At 37.8% G+C, this 21,730-nt stretch overlaps 1 protein-coding gene across 4 annotated transcripts in view; it reads left to right on the forward strand.

The window, feature by feature from the left end:
- Positions 1–21,730, forward strand: part of LOC111866812 (serine/threonine-protein phosphatase 2A regulatory subunit B'' subunit alpha) — a 116,237-nt gene that overhangs the window by 74,115 nt on the left and 20,392 nt on the right. For all 4 annotated transcript variants that reach the window (XM_023856091.2, XM_023856093.2, XM_023856095.2 and 1 more), the window contains exons 3-8: positions 8,689–8,789; positions 11,826–11,955; positions 12,045–12,148; positions 13,382–13,559; positions 16,183–16,426; positions 19,517–19,676. In XM_023856091.2, the coding sequence (XP_023711859.1) occupies positions 8,689–8,789; positions 11,826–11,955; positions 12,045–12,148; positions 13,382–13,559; positions 16,183–16,426; positions 19,517–19,676 (917 nt within the window). The remainder of the gene's footprint in view (positions 1–8,688; positions 8,790–11,825; positions 11,956–12,044; positions 12,149–13,381; positions 13,560–16,182; positions 16,427–19,516; positions 19,677–21,730) is intronic.

A 21,730-nucleotide genomic window follows, 5' to 3' on the forward strand; every position in this document is an offset into this window, starting at 1 on the left:
CTTATTGTGCGATGGTCGCTGCATTTTGTAGCTTTTGTCTTTTTCTTTAAGGCAATCATTGTAACTTCTGTAAAGTCCTTGGGCCACTCCCCAGTTTCATATATGGTGTTCATTAGTTTTGTCAGTGTTTTCAAACCACCTTCTCCCAGTAACTTGAGCACATCTCCAGGCACATCATCATCTCCTGTAGCCTTTCCCTTCCTCATTTCCTTGATAGCTTTTTCCACATCACTTTGTAAAATGTATGGTCCTTTCTCATCTGTATCTACTTCTTCTTCCAGTTCAACTTCTAAGGTTTCTGGCCGATTAGGTCGATCATATAGTTCTGTAATATAATTTTCCCAAATTTTCATCACTTGCCGCTGATCTACTATTCCATTCCCCTGGGAGTCTTCGATGCCAATATTTTGAATCCCATGATTCTCTTTCCATCCTATTTTATAATATGTTATTGAAGATTTCCATTATCTGGGATGTAACGCCCTGTAGTCTGGTGAACGTCAACCAACGTTTCGGAGGAACATATCGCCTATATCTTCAGGGCTGCAGAGTAAGTGAAGAAGAGGCCAACAAGAAGAACTGTTTTCTCTCTGCTTCATGCAGAATTCTTGCTTGGCTTACTCTTGATCCGCGAAGACAGAGGCGATGTCTTCCTACGAAACGAGAGCTGACGTTCATTGGACTACACAGCGCTATATTCTAGAACATGGAAACTTCCATAACCGTCCCTGTGAGAACATCAAATCTCACTTAGTGTGTTATTCTTTGAAGATGATTAATTGAATTTATCTTAACTAATTTTCTAAATTGTTCTATTCTATAGCCGTTGTGCTTGTGTTATTTTCTGTGCCACTCTTTTCGTACAGTTTTACAAATTTTACTCTGCCTTCCGACTCATCATATGTGTATGTGAGGGGTGGGCCATAAAAACCGGCCCCCGCACTGCGCCCTTCAAAGATCTATTCAGATTCTTTATACGCCAAATGGTATTCAGTACTTTTTTCAAAGGAACTGGCAGATTTTCTTTGGTGAAATTAATTTTAAACAGCAATGAGCTCTATAGTTCAGGAAACACAGGAATAATAAGAACTTAAGAGCATATTGAAAATATTCCACTATGGGTTAATATGGTTTCCCAATTTAAAAATAAAGATACTGTCAATAGCTTTTCAGTGACAGTTCTAAATTTACATCTATAGGATGAATCGTAATAACGTCAAGTTTATTCCTAAGCATAATATATAATATGTTAACATTACATCTACACGGTGCCACATCCCAGAAGACTGCTTTCTTCATAGTCACCTTCGTGAAAACCTCAAATCTTACATAATATACTAGTTTGATTTGTTAAACTAGATAGTATGAAACTGATTTCGATAAATGAATACAAAGAGATCTTTTGCTATTTAAATTTATGTTGCCGTGATTCCATGGGAAATTTTTATTGAAACACTGGGAGGCTAAATCAGAGTCGACTAAATTTGTATCATTAATAATTATTCATTTTTGCTTACATTTGAGCTGATGTAATTCGGATATTTTTTTGTTTAATTTCCAGGAAGCAGAACTTTATGTTTGCCAATATTTAAGAGAAAATTAACGGAAGATAAACATTTTGATCCTATTACATGGACATTTCGAGCACCACAATAAATCTCTAAAATTTGCATGTATTTTTTTATGAAAATGTCATGCGCGGGTGTTAAATGAAATTCACATCTATTATCGGATTTTTATATGATGCTGAATTATCATTTGTGGCACTTGAAAAAATAAGACATTTCTTACCCAGAGTGCGATCTTCTAGAGTATAACGATGTGTAGTGAGGGGGAAGTTCACCGACGCCTCGCAGGTACATACGGTGTTCATCTTCAGATTGAAGAGTAAGCCAAGCAAGTAGCCAGCAAGATGCACCCGACAAGCACAGTTCTGCCTTATATCCCAGAAGATGGTAGGCCTGCTATTCATAATCACTGCTGTGAGAACCTCATATCTGTTATAATTTATATCGTTTTCAGTCAGGCTTTGCGCAAGCGTTTAATGTCATCGCGAAATGGCAATAAACTATTCTCAAATGTTATGAATTTAATATAAAGCATGTGCAATAATTTAAAATGGACTTGACAGAAATATGATTGGGGTGGACTGGACTGGATTTATCTGGCTCGGCATAGAAACCAGTGCCTGAACGCTGTGAACAAGATAATGAACTTTTGGGTTCTTAAAATGCTGGGGATTTCTTGAGTGGCTGAGCAACTGTTTGCTTCTCAAAAGGACTCTACTCCATGGATCTAGTTACTTATGTGCATTAATTGAGATGATTTATAATTAAGCCCCTACAGATAGGTCCTATGCATAAGGAAAATGTGCTGGAAACAATAGAGCGCTTAATGATTCGGTGAAGGAAAGAGACCGCTTGGAATAGGCAGGTGTAAATGTGAAAATAATATTAAAGTGCATCTTAAAGAAGTGGGATGTGAGGATGTGGACTAGATTCATCTGGCTCAGAATAAGGTATATTGGCAGGTTCCTATGAACACAGGTAATGAATATCCAGCTTCCATGAAATACCGAACATTAATTGTCCTTCTGAACAACTATCATCTTCACCACACCCCCCCCCAAAAGCTGTGCTTCATATAACTAGTTAATGATTCGTTGTAGGCACGCTTCATTAATGACGTGATAAACATGCTTCATGGAGAGTTCATTTGTCGAATTCAGGTGACGGAAGTCGCAGGAGTATGCACGAAACATCATATTTCATGGATAGTGCTATGTTTTGGGAGTAGTGACAGTATGTTATGTGGTGGAACTTACAATGGTACAGAATATGAGGCGGTGGTGCTATGCTTGCCAGGTGTTGGTGATCCACAGGAATGAGAATGAAAGTGGTAGGCCTCGGTTTCCTTACCAGCCCCTACAAAAACGTTTACCGCGTTCCTACAATAAGGTGAATAAAACTTAAACAATTGTATTGTCACGTGATAAAGTGACTATAGACGGGTTTGAGATTGATGACTCGATTTATTGCACACTTTGATGCAGCGCGTGACTACACTTTACAGTTCACTATTACACAAACACACACTAGTTTCCACAGTCACGTCTTCAATGTCGTTGCTGGGTTGCCGCTTCCAACGGCTGACGCTTGCCTTCCTCTGGTTTCCCGAACAGTTCCCGGTCTCAGCTACCAGCTTTGAAGAATAGCAGCTCACAGTGACTGAACACCAGAAATTCTGTAACTGACTGCAACTCAAGTCAAAAGTCCAAGTTATGACCGATGGTCAGTCTGTCTTGGTGCCAAGTCCCCTCCTGGGGCCAAGGACCAGATTTTTGTTACTATTAGATGGGTGCGGGTTTGTTGGGGCGCCCTCACTGACGATAGGACGGATCTGTCGCCTTGCTAGCCCTAGCTAGCATATTCATCCTCGGGTCCGAGTCCCAAGGGACTCATGACCATATTTTGCTCTCTCAGATTCGAGGCTCTCTCATCCTGGAGGGCCAGGTCCCACAGGAATAGGGTGGCCCATTTATACCCCCAGGCAGTGGGTTCCCTTCTCGCTGCCTGTTATAACTCGCAGGGATACGGTGAAGATATTCGAACCTACCTCAACATGGAGATGACTTCAACTGCTGACTGGTCGTGGTTATAACACCTCTACACAGACCGCGTAGAAAATGTCTTTTCCATTATTGCTGTTCTCCCGTTGCCGTGGAAACATGATTGTTTGTGGAGACGTTACTTAGCAATGGCTGTTGTGTAGTTGCTTGTTTCGGCGACGTTGCCTAGCAACGGGTCTACATGCCATAGTATGTATTTTAGGAGTCTGCAGATTACACACCGATAATAGTGGTGTACTGGTTAGCAATCCATGTTCGTATTCGGTAGGTATGCAGTTCATTTCTAGGCCAGAAGACTGGATATATTAACTGAGTATTTTTATGGCGTTTCTTAGTCTTTCCCTATGAAGCCTCTGGCCACGTTTTTCGTATCTTTCTAAACTCGGCAAACTGTCACTCTAGGCTACATAACATGCAACTGACAGAGTGGCGCTGAATACAAGAAATAAACACAGACCACAAATCAATAAAGTGAGGTTGAGAAATCAGATACAGCCTCCATTATTATTGAAGACTCCCATTCATCTCAGTTTCCAGGGAGAGTCCCAGTTGTAGTATTCAGTTCCAGTGTTGTAAATGTAATGCTGGGAAGTCCTGGCCTCATAACTTACATATACATTATATGTATACATTATCTTATGAGTTTCATAAATTTGAAAACAGTGTCTGAGGAGACATATCAGCTGATATAAGAGCTTCGCTCAGTGTTGTTGCGGTCAGTTATCTCAGTAGTACGATTTAGCCTTCTTGCTCATTATTTTTTGCTAATTGAATTATACCATTATCTTTATCTTTGTTAAAACGTTTCAGAATAAGTAAGATTTGTTTATTTACATAAGGAAGTCAAAAATTATCCGCAATCCTGTTTTTCCAATCCATATATAGAAAAGTGGGGGTTGAACAAATACTTCATTTTTCTACATAGTCTCCTCACTTTTCGATGCACTTGGTCCAGCGGTCCAAAAGTTTGCGTATTTCCTCCACGAAGAAAGGTTTCGGTTGGTCGCGCAACCATTTATGCACCGCTTCCCCCACTTCTTTGTCCGTAGAAAATAAAAAATCTCGTAAAACATCTTTGAGCGGTCCAAAGAGATGACAGTCGGAAAGGGCGAGATCTGGGCTGTAGGCAGGGTGTTCCAGCACCTCGAAACACAAATGGTTAATGGTTTCAACGGTCCGGCCGTCCTTGTGTGAGTGTTCATTGTCATGCAACAACAACACTTTCTTCGACAATAGGCCTCGGCGTTTGGTGCGAATTCCTGGCTTCAGATTGTTGGCCAGCAAATCACTGTATCTTGCACTGTTGATCGTACACCCTTTTTCCCGGTAGTCTTCCAGTATAGGCCTTTTTGAGTCCCACAAAACGGTTAGCATCACCTTTCCCACGAAAGATTGAGTCTTGAATTTCATCTTCGTCTGCGATCCCGGCTGTTTCCACGCCATTCTCTGGCTTTTGGATTCTGGCTCATAGTGATGAACCCACATACGAATTTCAGCCCCTGTCACACCTTCCAATCAGAGAAATCGGATCACTATTCTTTGTTAATCATTAGAGCACACTGCTAGCAGAGCGGCCATGTTTACACTGTCACAGCATCAAGGAAAATGATGCGATCAAGGTAAAACTTCGATCACGTGACCACAATAGTACCAACTCTAACAATGCATGCGTAGGAGGCAGCGTGACAAACCTAAAGGTGTGTTATGGAGAAAGTGCGGATAATTTCTGACTTACCCTCGTAAATTTAAGTTTTATTACTGAATAACTTATGTCACTCAGAAAAATGTGCCACAAATTTAGTTTTCAAGAATGATGACTGGCATAAAACGTCTTATTTTCATTCATCATGTGGACATATATCTATGATCTTTTGTGTTTTCTCGCGTCTTCTTTTGACATTTTATGTTTTTTCTTTGGCTGTAAATCAAATTTTCTCAGAAATCATATAATCATCAGTTCCCGACATTTGTTTTAGCTGACTTTCTCTGTATTCTTGGATCATGAAGAATATACAAAGATTCTGTCTCTATCCTCTATCATATCCTGACAAAATAGGTTCTTCAGACCTGGGAGAAACCCATGTTAGCAGCTCTAATCATGTGAAACTTTCTCCTCATGGACAAGAATTGAAAGGTGTTGTCAAAATTTAAGTAGTCCTACACACATTTTCCAGATGTATTCAGTATGATTTTACGTGCCTTATGGACATTCACATTAATTGCTGATCTGTGATATCAGCAAGCAAGTAAAAGTAAAGGTATCCCTGTAACAGGCCATGGAGGCCCATAGGGTTGTAATATGTTGAGATTCCCACATTTACTAGACAATCGGCTCATATATGGCGGCAAGGTTGTCCCGCCTTGTGCGCCGGCCGCCCTTTACCCCAAAGAACATTCCAAGAATAGATGTAAATTTATTTTCCCACCTAGAATGCAGCATTTTTCCCACCACTGTCACACTGGAAGGCGACTGTACTACTAGCTAATGCATAGTGAGTGCATTTTAAACCATAAAGGATCATGAAATTAGTGATTGGACCCTATGTAGAATATTATGAATACACCTGTAATATGTTGTAGCAAAGGCACTCATGTTGCACATTCAGAAAATATTTTCCCTTGTATTTTGTTAAATATTCACCATGGGCTATTAAAAATTGGTTAAAATAATTATCTCAGACTTGTATTTTATGTGGTTTGCAATTTGCTCATATACAGTCTGTGTCTGTGAAAGAAGATGGCTTTGACTTGAGCTTGTATAAAGTCAGGGATGTATTACACTGATATGAACCAAAATAAATGTAGCTAACATAAATTGTTGTCCCTCCTAGGACCATATTTAATCGAAATCCGTTCAGTAATGTCAGAGGTCTTCACCTTAATCACCAAAGAGTGTATAAAACCTGTCTTTCTCACATTTCATACAGAAGTATTGGAATACACAGCACATTTTATATTGATGTTTTGACGCTGGATATATTTTTCAGGTATCATATACTGGTGCCACTGTCACTCAAAATTAATGCTCTACTGACTTGGTTGTATCCATATGTGTGTACATTTATTGGAATTACCAAGCCATATGTATTCAAAGGGAGTGGTGGTAAAATATATGGTGCTATGCTGTCCTTATTTTTTTTCTGCAATTCCTTGAAGGAAGTCTTTATGATCTTTATTGTGAGGGACAGAGGTGAAATTTTGGTTTTGCATAGTCGTCAACAGTATATCTAATGGTACCATGGACATGCCTTAATTTATGGAGTATTGACACTACACGATTTTAAGCTGTCTTGTCACCTTGAGGTAGCACTTCATTTTATTAACTGAAATTGGTTTTGGGGGTTGCATTTTATGCTCATGTAGTCAAAGTCACATTGCGACTGATGGTCAGTCAGTCAGTCAGTCAGTCAGTCAGTCAGTCAGTCAGTCAGTCAGTCAGTCAGTCAGTCAGTCAGTCAGTCAGTCAGTCAGTCAGTCAGTCAGTCAGTCTGTCTGTCTGTCTGTCTGTCTGTCTGTCTTGGTGTCAAGCCCCAGCTAGGGCTCATGAGCAGATGTTTCTTTTAAATGAAAGTTACTGTCCTGTCCATGTGGGGCCCCCTCTCTGACGAGAGGTCGGATCTCTCTTTTGTCAGTCATGGTCAAACGTATTAGTCCATTGTCACTATGTACACTTATTTGCAATTGAGTCTTAGTATCTAGTATGTATAATACATACAAGGCCTCTGTCAGTCCAGGCTCAGTACAGCAGACTGTACCCTATTTCTAGTAGAATTCCTTACCACGGTTGACCGCCACCAAGTTTAAGCCTCTTATACGTGTACTTTCTGTGTCGGGCATGCCCGCATATTGTCAATTCCAGACAAATAAGTTAGTGCTGGTTATGTGACGTTACTTCTATACACACACATATTATGTTCATAGACCTGTATAGTAACATGTCCAAGATAGTAAAAGTGGCCTTTGTGCACAAACATTTTTTCATCAATTACTGTCTTCTATCATACTTTCTTCTTCCCAAAATGTGGGAAAATATCTTGTTCTGTAAGTTGTCATTTTACAGAAATATTAGTTCCAAATTTATTAAATATACCTCGTATATCCCTAACTGTAGTTCATTTTCCAATTATCATGAGGTCATCCGAACATATGTAGTAACAGTTATTCTGTTTTTATCTGAAACACGGTTATCTTTCTTATTCTCCTGCATTCTCTTCCATTTAAATATAAACAGGTATTAAAAGTACTCATGACATTTGTGGTACCAGGTCACAAATATTTCAGTAGGAGGCACTACTTTGAAATATATGATATAAATGAGTCCCAGATAACAGTAATTCATTGGAAATGGTGAAGGGGGATGGGGAGGAGACACTGTCTTCTCTGAATAAGAAATAAATAAAAAATGCTGAAATTCCCAAAAATATACAATTATTTTTAAGTATGGTGCTACCTTTGTTTCAGTATAGAAACCCACAGATACAGACAAGTATAGTATATTTCCAGCAAAAAGTTGAGTTTTGGACTCTCTTGGTTGTAGAAAATGTGCATGCTCCTACTGCATCATACTTCGCTTCTTGCTCTCACAGATAATATGATGTACTGTGGTCCATCTATATTCACAGCATGCTTCAACTCACCATGAATTTAATCGCAAGTAGTGTGCAGATTCTCCTGAATAAGATCATTGGGATGCTGAACTATAGCGAACATTGCTGCCTGGGCTGGTGTAAAGGCTGATACCCCAATTTGTACATATGTATGACCACTTCAGAGCATTTTACACAACATTTATATCTTTTCTTATGATAAACATCAGCCACTACATTGTACACTTGCTGTAAGGTAAATTTCAGTTTGTTTAACACTTCTGGTCTATAATAATCGAGAAGCACATCACTTCAGCAGCAATGCAATGTGAAAGGGTCTGCCATTATGAAACACTGACTTATGGTAATAATACTGATTGTTTGTGGGAAGTATATATGCATGTCTCAGTTATGCAGATATGCAGTTGTTGAATTTAATAAATGCTGTTTTCATTATTTTGGGTATATTTGCAGACTTACTCTTCCAAGGATTCAAGCCTGAGAGCCAATCATCTGCCACCCAACACCACACTGCAGAGACATGTTAAGGCAAACAGAAATGTACATATACCAAGGTACTTATTGTAATATCCTCAACTGAGAATTTCTATCAAAAACAAGTTTCTCCAGTCCCACGTCTAAAACACAAAATCTCAGTCAAATTTGTTATCATGAGAACTCTTTTGCAGCAAATATTCAGACTGTTAGGAAGATTGTCCATGTTCATTTAAGTATAGAACATAATGCATAATATGTTTGCCATGTTATAGCCTTGTAGGTGTGTATACAGTGGAAGCAAACAGCAGTTTCTAGTATTTGTTTATGTACACTGAGGTACAAAAATGGGATTAAATATAAATTAGTTGCATGTTAGCAGTAGACTATAAATATATGATTTTGTAGTATAGTCTATAAGAGACAAGCTCTAGAATCTATTCTCACTTCTTGCATTACATATCTTGATAATAACCATTACAGTTCATTGAAATGTGCAGTTTGTAAATGAATAATATTAACATATTTTCAGATACGTTATTATACTACTGTGAACACACGCTTTTCAGTTGGAATAGAGTAACAAGTCTGATACGTGATGATAATGATGATGATGATGATGATGATGATGGCGATGACGACAATGACGATGGTGATGACGATGACAATGACAATGATGACAAAGACAGCAGTGATGAAGATGATGGCAATGATGAGTCATTATTAGTATTAGTATTTCCATACCTGTTACATAGCATTGTGTGTTAATCTAATGTAGGTGGTAATACTGCAGTAATATGTGAATAAATGAACAATCATGGGATCAATGGGATCCTGGAAATATGGATAAAAGTACTGTATTTAATCAAATGTAATCAAATGTACAGCACAATATGAAGAAAAATTGAGAGACAGATAAATTCTATAACGCTATGGCAGTACCTGCACTTACACATGGACCCAAAATGTGGGGGGGGGGGGGAGAGCAAAAATTGAAACTGCACAAATGAAATTATTGAGGAGTGTAGCAGGCTACATATGGAAAGACCAAATAAGAAATACTGATATTAAGGAAGAGTTTAACATTTTTATTCTAAATGCCAAAATTATAAAATTCAGATCACAGTGGGAAAATCACATGCAATGAATGGAAGACAGACAGAATCCAAAAGAAAAATACAGCAATACCTCGCATAGTCTGGCTTTGATCAGTCCGGATTCACTATAGTACGGTTTGAAAATTTCAAAACAAACTAAATTTTAATTGAGCAAAATAAAAATAAATTCTAAAAAATTAGTACACAAAATTATTTTTAATACATAAATAATCACTTTTTCCCTTTATATAGTCAAGTCTCTTTTTGTGCAGTTTATTTTTATGTTGTTTTAAAGTTATGCGATATGATACATATTTCAATTCTTTCTGGGGTTCCCAGTTGTATATGCATGTATCTATGCTCGGGTTGTTCGTTCTTGAGCTCTGACAGCTATCGCTGGAGGAGGTGGGCACTACTTTAACAGAATTTTGGAAGAGCTACAACATCAGAAACGTTATCGAAAATATAGGCGAAGCATGACATAAATTAACAGCAAGCAATATGAGGGCAGTATGGAAACATATCATACCACATTTTGCAAATAATTTCATTGCTTTTCAAACTCATTTTGCTGAAGTCAGTAATAACATAATGGAAACTGGACAGCAACTTGGTTTCAATGAGTTAGATTCTGTCAACATAATTGAGTGCATCAAATCGAACACTAAAAAACTAGATAATGAAACACTTATTAACATAGATGAACAACGGGCTTATGAAGAACGGTAGGACAACATAGACAATGACGATGGTGTTGAAGCGACTGCATGAGCTTTAACAGGTGAACAACTATGAAAAATTATTGGAATAGTTGTAACCTTGTCAGAGCATGTTATGGAAGTTTATCCCAATATTGAACATAGCCTTATAATTCACTTAACGATAAGCAGCGCAGTTTGTTGCTGCAGAGAAATGTACGAAGAAAAGAAGAAAAATGTGCAGACATCAATATTGCAATTTTTAGAGAATAAAAAATGAATTGTGAAAAACATGAATTTTTTAAAATTATTTGTAATAAAGACATTTGAATTTATTAATCTTGTGTTCTTTATTGAAAAACGAATAATTTTTTTTTGGAACAAATTATCATTTTTTGTATGTATTTAGTTCCTTGATTAGTCTGGTTTCAAACGGTCCGGGCTGTTGGCGGAACTGATTACCCGGACTATGTGAGGTATTGCTGTACTAGTATACGAGGACAGACCACAAAGAAAATGAAATGTAGGATATCTACATTTAAGATGGAGAGGTCAGCATACTCTTCAATAGGACAGAGCAGACCATGTATGTCCTAATCAATGATGATAATAAATTTGCTGTGTCTTCACTGAGCTCAGTTGCTATGAAATAGTTTTTGATTTTCCAATTAGGAGCAAGAAGAATAGCATTTATTTGATCGTTTTAGTGCAATAATACTCATGATGATTATGATGACATGTTTAAATCATACACCAGTACACTGAAAAATTACACTATAAGAAATTGTTCTTTGTTGTTTTTGTTCACTAATTTTAAATAATATAATGTTTTTTATTCACTTCCTTGGGCTCTTCTTCCAGGCTCTTCATTCCAAAAAAATCAAAATAGCACTTCTCTGACTTTTAATAAACTGCATGAAGACTTGTTTCAAGAAATTTCTTTATTTTATCCCATCACCACAGTGGGAAAAATGGACATGCTGTCCTTTCGTCGTGTCTTGCAACATTATCTGATGCTACAGTATAATATTTCTTTCATGTAACTTTAGAATGAAATTCTTCAAGGAAGTTTGGAATGTAATCTGTTGATGATGCAGTAACCATATATTTTTTCACCACTCCATTTAAATACAAATGACTTGGTAAATTTAGATAAAATATGACATTTGTTTAGGTGGGAGCTGGGAGGACTTGTTCCTTGCTGAAGGAAGGAATTTATGGTATACATGGGGTTTTAGAGTTTAAACATTGGTCTGCTAATATGTCATTAATGTAAATATCTTTGTATTTTTTTAATGATAACTGATCACTTCCATTTCAGATTTTATTATCCTCAGGGGAAACCCACGAATGAGCATTTTGGAGATGTTATTCAACAGAAAATATCCTCAGTCTTCCAGCAGTTTCCAAACCTGCAAGTGCCTCGTGACAAGTTTGATGCAGTCACCAAGGTTTGTGCTGTGTTTTTATTAATTTTCCCCATGCTGTATTACTATTACTTAAAAAGAAATTATATATTTATCTGTCTCTTTCCCTGTAGGCTTGTCAGTGTCCTGTCTACTGGAAGATTCCATTATTCATTGCAGCTGGAGGAGAGAAGCTTGGTTATGTTGAAGCAAATACTTTCATTGATTTCTGGAAGAAGTAAGTACATTTACAATATATGCAGGAAATAAATAACTCCATGGAGCAGAGCCCTTCTTGAGAAGTTAATAATCACTCAGCTAATCCAGAAATTTCACATATTTTCTGGAACTTAGTAGTTCATTACCGTGTTCACAAAAGCCCATTGTCTGTAAATATGCTAGGATTGTAGAAACTGTAATCGCTTCTGTCAAATTTCCACCAATTTAAATTAACCCATTGGTGCAGTTTTTATGGCTGCAATACATATACAGTCAACTCTCGATTATCCGGGCTAATGGTGGGGANGTTTGGGTGATGTTATTTACTTTTACTGCTAGTGGGGTGGGACTATGTCCCTTGTACTGCGGTCACTTCTGGCCTATTATAACAGCCCCAGATGATAGGTGATGGTGATTGTGGAGCAATTGGTGGAATGAGGATTGGCAAGGGAAACTGAAGTACTCAGAGGAAACCTGCCCCAGTGCCACTTTGTCCACAAATCCCACTTGACCAGACACGGGATCGAACCCAGACCACTGTGGTGGGAAGCCAGTGACTAACTGCTTGAGCTAGCATGGCCGTTTGGGTGATGTTAACTAATTTTCTTACTAGACAACAGAAGTATGAGTAGTATCCCTATGTAAGTATCTTGTGATAAATTTGAGATTGTTTTAGTTGTTACTCATCTATTATAACTACATTTACTGTTATACATATCGCAAAGACTGCCTGGTGATGGTGTAGGGAAACATTAGCTCTTGTCATGTTTTATATTATTCATCTGAAATACATCCAATTCTCAATATAATGTCTCGTCACACACCAGCTCGGGTGTGTAATATTTACCACTCTGTTATGCACTCCATGCCTTATTAGATGGGGGAGGGTATAAATTAACCATTTTGCCTATTCCTAACATGAGAATTCACTGTTCTAATTCATTAAGTCCCAGAACATTGATTTTGTATCCTCAAAGCATTCTTGCCTTATGTCCAAGAATTGTACTACATTCTCTTCTACATATATGTAAAGATTTTGCTGACCTCATCCTCATGATCACAATTTCCTTGCTACTGTAAAGCTTGTGGCAATATTTTCATTTCTTATTCATGAAAGGTTTGAAATATGATTGAAAACAAACAGTTCATTGCCTTCAGTTATCTTGAATTTAGTGTGTTAATGTTACTTCTAAACACTGGTTGTTATAGAGATATCACTTGTAATATGTAAACCTTTTGTTGTTCTATTCAGAATGTGCTCATCATGCCATGACAAGCCATCACAATTTATCTACATCATGACAAGAGGTTCACGAGATTTCCTGGTTCCTGAGGACTTCATACCTTTGGTCCAAGATGTTGTAGACACACATCCAGGTCTTACATTTCTCAAAGAAGCCACAGAGTTCCACTCCCGATATGTACATACGGTAAATGCTGTAATATACTGTTTTGATTTCAAAGGCTGCTTCTTTGTGTAATTCTTAATAGGTTTATACACAGTGAGCATGAAGTCACTGTGCAGCTGTATAAGTATGTCTTATTGCTAGTGTAGACTTTAAATTTTGATGAAAATAATCTCTGTGATGATGAGGTTTTCATAGTGGTGGAAAATTAGAATGTGGGGTTTGGGGTTGTAACACTGTATGGATGTAGATGGTTATGTTGGAGGCAGTAGGTTGAATGAATGAATGTATGAGGGGTAGGCCTCCTTGGCCCTTGCATTGCGACCTACAGTGGTCTATTGTGCTTAAGGCAGCAGGTTCGTCTGAAATGTTAGAATCAATTAACAAGCCTACTCAATGTCACAACCTGGCAAACCTCAATCAAAATGTCTGCAGACATTTATCATGGTTATCTACTATCTTGAACTTAAAGATGTCATCACAAATGTTATTGCAATCATTCCTGGGAAGCAGGCAGCAAGTGAAGCTCTGGTTGCAGTCTGTCTCATGCCAGTTTCTTGCTTGGCTTATTTTATGACCCTAAAGATGGAGGTGACATATTCCTCTGAAACAGTGGCTGACATTCCGTTGACTGCAAGGCATCATATTTCAGAAGACAGATCTTTAGTCCACCACAATTTTCACTGTACATCACTGTGCTGTTTTCAGCTTGTTGCTTTGCACTTCCAGCATTGAACTAACTCACTGACTCACCATACACACTATTTCACATCTGTGTACACATTTGCACTACATTGCTTCTGGGCTTATGATCAGACTGGCTCAGCTATGCAACTTGCTAACTCCATGATACTTTCATCCAAGCATAGTCATTCTGGAAACTTCTAGTTGGCATTGCAGATTGGGTGGTTTCAGAGCAATTTAGAAGCTGTCATGAAGGTGGTGAAATTGAGAAGTATCCAGAAAGAGAGTGGTGCACACATATGCTCCCTCTCCAAGCTTAGGTCATGGAACAATATTATTGATGATGATTACTTTAATCCATGTTATGTGGGTCCTTTTTCACCACAGCACGGTACATCCTCAGGTAGCGGATGGAGGAGATGACCTCCAGATGTGGAGGGTAGCTCTGAATATATTGAATAAGCAGTCACGGAAAGCAGACAAGGGCTGGTCCTCCAGCTTGGGGGTTTGTCGTAGACTAACAACTCACTGTAAAAATAAGCTTGTTATGAAAGATCACAAGAAGCCTTGGGCCTGGANGTGAATATATTGAATAAGCAGTCATGGAAAGCAGACAAGGGCAGGTCCTCCAGCTTGGGGGTTTGTTGTGGGGCTAACAACTCACTGTAAAAAATAAGCTTGTTATGAAAGATCACAAGAAGCCTTGGGCCTGGAGAGATTCTTTGGATAAATGAACTCAGGGAAAGAAAATGGATATGAGATTTGGTACTTGGAATGTTGGAAGTATGTATAGGGCAGGTTCATTTGGCAGTGGCAGGCAAAATCTCAAAACATAAGTTAGACTTAATTAGAGTACAGGAGGTCAGATGGGATGGAGGTGGCAGTGAACCAGCATTTTTCTATGAAAGGGGGAATGAGAATCATGAATTAGGTACAGGTTTTTCATACATAAGAGAATCATATCAGCAGTTAAGAGGGTAGAGTTTGTTGGTGATGGGATGCCATACATAATACTAAGAGGTCACTGGTGCAATATCATCGTTTTGAATGTTCATGCCTCAACAGAGGACAAAATTGATGATATGAAGGAAAGGTTCTGCAAAGAACTAGAACATATATTTGATAAATTCTCTAAATACCATATGACAATTTTGTTAGGAGATTTCAGTGCTAAAGTAGGTAGGGAAGACATTTTCAAGCCAAGAGTTGGGAATGATAGCTTACATGAAATTAGTAATGATAATGGAGTTATAGTAGTAAACTTTGCCACATCCAGAAATCTGATTGTCAAAAGTACATGGCTTGACAATAAAGTTCGCAAACTCATCAACGTAAAAGTGTTATATACCTCGTTGTTGTATATCACTGTGGTCGCCTTCAAAGTATTCTCCTTCAGAAGCTATACACTGATTCCAGTGCCTAGTACACCCTTCAAAACAATTTTGGAACTGATTTTATGGAATGGCCTTCAGAGTATCTGTTGTATTAATCCTGATATCACCAGTGTCATCAAAATGCCTTCATTTCAATATTTCCTTTATCTTCAGGAATAGAAAAATGTCATTGGGGGCTAGACCTGGTGACCTGTGTTCCAGCACAATTACTTGTTTACTGGCTAAAAACTCCCTAACACACAGTGCCATGTGAGCAGGTCCTTTGGGACCTTTTTTGCACACACCTTCCTCATGTCAAGATCTTCAGTTAAGATTTTCCCATCTGTTTGTCTGTCAATGTTTGCTTGCTCTGCTATGCTCTTGACAGTCAGCTAATAATTTTCATGCATAATTTGGTGAACTTTTTCAGTGTTTTCTTCAGTTCTGCTCATTGCTGGCCGTCCTGATCTCTCTTCATCAGTGAGACTTTTCTCTTCCCTCAGAAAAACGTGTCACTTACTTGTAAACTTTTCATAGCAGTATCCCCATAAACTTGCACTAGTGCAATGATCATTTCACTTATGTTGCAGGTGATTGCACGCATATACTACTGTGTGAACAGGTCATGGAGTGGTCGCATCACATTACCAGAACTTAGGAGATCAAACCTCTTGCATGTTATACGACTGCTTGAGGAAGAAGAAGATATTAACCAAGTGACTGCATACTTCAGCTATGAGCATTTCTATGTTATCTACTGCAAGTTCTGGGAGCTTGATCGTGACCATGATCTCTATATAGATAAGCAGGATCTGACGAGACACAGTGATCATGGTGAGTATTTGCCATTAGTGTGAATGTCATGCTTCTCTGAACATTTCTATATCCAGCACTTTTATTTTCTATGAGTATAATGTGTACTATAGATATAAATTATGAGGGTTAGCCATCTGTAGCGAGTGATGGTCTTGTTCAAAGAGTTGACCAGAAAATCTGTGAAAGATGGTGCTTCACAGTTTCAGAACTTTCTTGTGAATTTACACAAATTTCATGCACTGTTCTGTATGAGATTATCACAAGTAGGCTATTCTATCACAAGTTTTGTACAAGATGGGTTCAGGAAATGCTCATGGCTGTGCACAAAACACAGAGAATGACATCAGCTTTGACATTTTAGGGCTATACCATAAAGATGGCGATGAATTTCTCAGTCATATCATGTGATTAATGGGTGATGCACCTGGTTTCATTTGTGAATGTTGAAACCAAAGAGAAGAGGAGTCGAAGCAGTGGATGCACACACATTCAAACAAGCCAGAAAAGTTGAAACAAACATTGCCTACCAGGAAGCTGATGGCAGCTGTTTTCTGGGCCATTGAAGGAGTGCTGGTGGTGAAATTCATGCAACAAGGACCACAATAATGTCTGAAGTGTATTGCGAGACACTATAATAACTGTATAGGGCTTGCCCTTCAGAAAGAAGGTGTGAAATGCTGACATCTGGTGTTATGCTTCTCCATAAGAATGCATGTCTGCATACAGCTGCTTACACTTGAACACTGCTGGAGCATTTCAAATGGGAGTAGTTTGTCCAGCCTTTTTTCAGCCCTGTTCTTGCTACGAGCGACTACCACCTGTTTACATACCTGAAGAACTGGTTGCGATCACAACACTCTAACAATAATAAGTTGATGGAAGGTGTCAAAATGTGGCTAATCTCACAGGAGGCAGACTTCTTGGACACAGGCATATGAAAACTTATTCCCCGATATGACAAGTACCCCAATTCCAGCGGTGACTATGTTGAGATGTAGTTTAAGTTTGTGCAAATTTTTTGTATATGAAATGATGTTTTCTCCTTTTGCTTGTTTTGTTAATAGCTCAGTGTAAGTTACTTGCTGAATAGCCCTCAAATATAACCAGAATAAATGGACAAAATCAAAGAATTGATTATTCCATTCTTTTCAACCTTCTTATTTGCTGTTCATGATGTGTATTTGTACCAACCATCTTACAGTGCACACAATTTCACCTTTCTCTTCACTACACGTTTTGGCACTAATGTGCCATCTTCAGGTGTGGTTTTGTTTACATCAAACCATTGCACTGTATGCCATCATGTCTCCTTTATAAAATGATTAAAATGTAAATATGTCATGTATAATAATAAAATTTATATATTAAAACTTTTCAAGATTTATCATCTATATGTTGCACTTCAAATTCGCGAGTTACGTCAGTCCTCTCCTACGGGAGTACTCTTCCTATATTCTCGTGTATATTGTGTCCTTCCCTTGTGACTGCGTGTGTTGTATTGCTGGATGTGTGTGTGAACGCGAATCAGTGCAACAGGACACTAAAATATAACATTTTTATTTGATTCCAAACATTTTTTGCTTCCTATACAGGTTAAACTGTGTAACATTTCTTTTATAATTATATTCTTTTTTCTGTTTCTGATTTATTTGTATGCATTTCCTGTTGGTTTCTTAATTTACTCCAGTACCAGTTCATCTGGCTGGAAAGAACCTTGTTATAAGAAAATAAAAAAATATCGTCGCACAAAATGGTACTTTCAACTTGCAGCAATAAGAATAAAAGTCATTGGCTAAGCTGTAGAGGAATTGTATTTCACAGAGTTAAGAGAATGTGTATTCTGGAAAGAGGCAGATTTAAGAGGACAGCAGAAATAAATTATAATTTCAGGTCTGCATTAGCACTCTTGGAAACATGGAATTTTCATTGTTGAATAAAAATTAGTTGGTGTGTACATTACAACATATGCTGAAGACGAACCAGTAGAAAAGGACAAAATTATATAAAATTAAGGGTCCACAATTTTTAACTTTCCAGTAGTGGGATGGATTATGTAAGTTGTATATTAAATATCATAGTCGAGTTTGTAGCATTCCTGTGTTTTGTTTTGGAGGTTCCAAGTTCAAATCTCAGCCAAGAGGCTGGCTATTCTAAGATTTGTTTGTGGGTTTCCTCAGTCTCTTTGGCATATGACATGATATAACCTCAAACAGGTCATAGTTGCTTCCTTCCACATTTTTTGTACTTCATCAGTCATTCTAACATTCAGTGCTGTGCAATCTGAACTTCTGACAGTGTCATTAAATGAGTACATAAATAATTATAGGTTATATTGTACCTTATTAGTACCAAGTTTCTTTTTTGTGTGTAGGTCCTTAGTAGAATTCCTGTTTCATGCTTCTCAGTTTGAGGGTTTCTTTTATCCAGCAGTTAATTCCTAAGCCTTGTTCCTATAGCTAATTTTGAGCTCATTCTGTGTGAGATTATCCTCAGCTTAGTGTTCAAATCTGTCTTGTCCCAGAGAAACATTAAGTGAGGATTTATCATCATCATCAATCATTCTAACATTCAGTGCTGCAGTCTGAACTACTAACAATGTCATTAGATGAATACATAAATAATTATAGGTTATATTGTACCTTATTAGTATCAAGTTTTTTTTGTGTGTAGGTCCTTAGTAGAATCCTGTTTCATGCTTCTCAGTTTGAGGTTTTCTTTTATCCAGCAGTTAATTCCTTAGCCTTGTTCATGTAGCTCATTTTGAGCTCATTCTGTATAAGATTATCCTCAGCTTAGTGTAGGCACTGACCCAATCCTTAGGGCTAAGCTGCCAGCCATGCATTGACCTACATAACCTTGTACACCTCAAGGTGGTTCCTTACCCATGAAAATCTAAAATCTTACATTCTTATCTTCTTTAACTGTACGATATTCTTCCATTTTCAAAATAATTTCACGCACAAATAAAATTATAAAACCCAACTGCCGTATTTTATTTGTGAATTTCTGACTGCTGTTGTCACTAGTTCACGCCTGTGATTGAGTTTACATGCATCCAGTCTTTTTTGCAGTGAGTAATGTACAAATTTATTGTGTTCTAATTAACAGCACTTTCATCACGCATGATAGATCGCATCTTCTCAGGAGCAGTGACACGTGGGAATCGACAGCTGTTACATGATGACAAAATGAGTTACACTGAGTTTGTGTGGTTTCTTCTGTCAGAAGAAGACAAAACACATCCAACAGCTATTGAATACTGGTTCAGGTAATTTCTTCTGTATTGTGTAATATCCAAAAATCCTATCCCATCCATTAACCTAAGTTACTGTTTCTCAGCTGTTGTACTTCTGTTTAAGTCTTAGTGTTCTGCAGTATTTTCAGTTCAGATTTTTATCATCATATTTAACAACAGTTCATAGAGTGTGGGAGTAACAGTGAGATTTTGATTACCCCTGTCTTGTAATCTCATTGGCTTATTTTATTTTACTTTGTTAAATTGTTGCTAATGTTTGTAATATATTTCTTTATGTTACATTCCTTATTCTTAAATAAGAGGAATTCTTATTCTGAATATTTTATTTCTTTCTCATTCTAATAATTTATTGCTTTGCATGAAATGCTGGTTTTTTGTTTTTTGCATGTCTTATAATGCTTGTTGAAAAAAGAGTAGAAAATGTTTAGCGAAGTATGAAAAATAACATGAGTATACAAGAAACTAGCAGACCCCTAGAAGTACACATTAAGGAGCACAAATATAACATGACACTGGGTTTGCTGGAAAAATCTAAATTAGCCCAACATGCATACAAGGAAGACCACAAAATTTGTTGGAATGAAGCGAAGGTCTTTGCAGATCGAACCCAACACCACATACAGGAAATACAAGGAATCAGCCTACATGTCTCTGCTGGACCATCCAACCAGTCAACCCAGTGTGGATATCACTCCCATCTGGACCCCTGTAATCACAGCAGTCAAGAAACTACAGCGCCATTAAGTGTAGTTGAAGTGGGTAACTGTTTGTTTCATGTGTTGGTACCACAAAGAGTGGTATGATTTCAATCAAGATACTTCTCTGGTGTAAGGCCTCAAATATGTGTAGCTTCACTATTTCTTAGCTCTCACAGATGGTTTGTGTTGTGCTTGAATTATGAACCCCTTCTGAAACTGGCATAGTTGTCTGGAGATAGGGGCTAGCTCTGTCTATTGGACCCAACTGAGTAGGTTTTACCTGAGGACAGGGACAGAATCCAGTCTCCAAAATGTTGTGTTTTTAAAAGAAACAGGACAGTTTTTTAAAAACAGACAAGATGATGGATAATGTCCAAAAATATATTACTTGTAGCAATTTACTATCGTCACAAACTTTTAGATCTTTTTAACATGAGTATAGTTTATGCATATACATATAATATGTATGTGCATATATATTAAATTTTACAGTGATACTATATTTAAGCCTGTTGCATTACTGTATCTAAAAATGTTTATGTACTACACAGTCCATCAACAATGCAACAAATGTTTCCTTTTCCTTTCACTTTCAACACAACATGTTTTGGCCCTAAATGGCCATCTACAGGTGTCTTACTATACTAAAACTGCTACACTGCACTGCTATTTAACACATACCAGTTTGACTATGATTATGACATTTTGAATCATGAAGCATGCAGCTGCATATGTGATGAATGGATAATATTAGTGCAGTATAGCAGTTTTAGCATAGTAAGACATCTGAAGATGACCATTTAGGGCCGAAACATGTTGTGTCAAAAGTGAGAGTGAAAGAAAGAAGGAACAGTTTGTTGCATTGTTGTTGGACTGTGTAGTGCATATGCAGGGTTACAGTGATATATTATTTGTTGTGCCATTAGATACTGATCATAGTCTGCCACAACATGGACAAGTTTTGGGAACAGTGCAGCTGTCAGTATTAAGACTGCAGTCTTCTGGAATGCCATATAGTGGTGGCAGCATCCCACATAGCACGCTGTTCCACCGGTCTTTCAGACAACACTTACTCCTAAGTGAATATCACATTGCTGGTGATGATCATATTTATACATCACTCAATTTCCAACCCACTTGCAGGTCATCATGTGCGCTAGCCAATCTCATTCCTGGCAGCACTCGTATTTAAACAACATTCAATGTCCAGCTCACATTTAGATCATAACGTGCTAGCCAATCAGCGTTCTGCAAATTTCGCTCCTCCATCATGCATTGTATAAAAGGCAGAGCACATTGCTCGTCAGAGTCAGTGTCAGTGACCATACCAGCCCCTCAGCTATCACACTTCGTACAGCGCAAACGGTC

This window comes from Cryptotermes secundus, unplaced genomic scaffold (genome assembly GCF_002891405.2).
Source record: "Cryptotermes secundus unplaced genomic scaffold, Csec_1.0 scaffold446, whole genome shotgun sequence".
Taxonomy (NCBI): Eukaryota; Metazoa; Arthropoda; class Insecta; order Blattodea; family Kalotermitidae; genus Cryptotermes; species Cryptotermes secundus.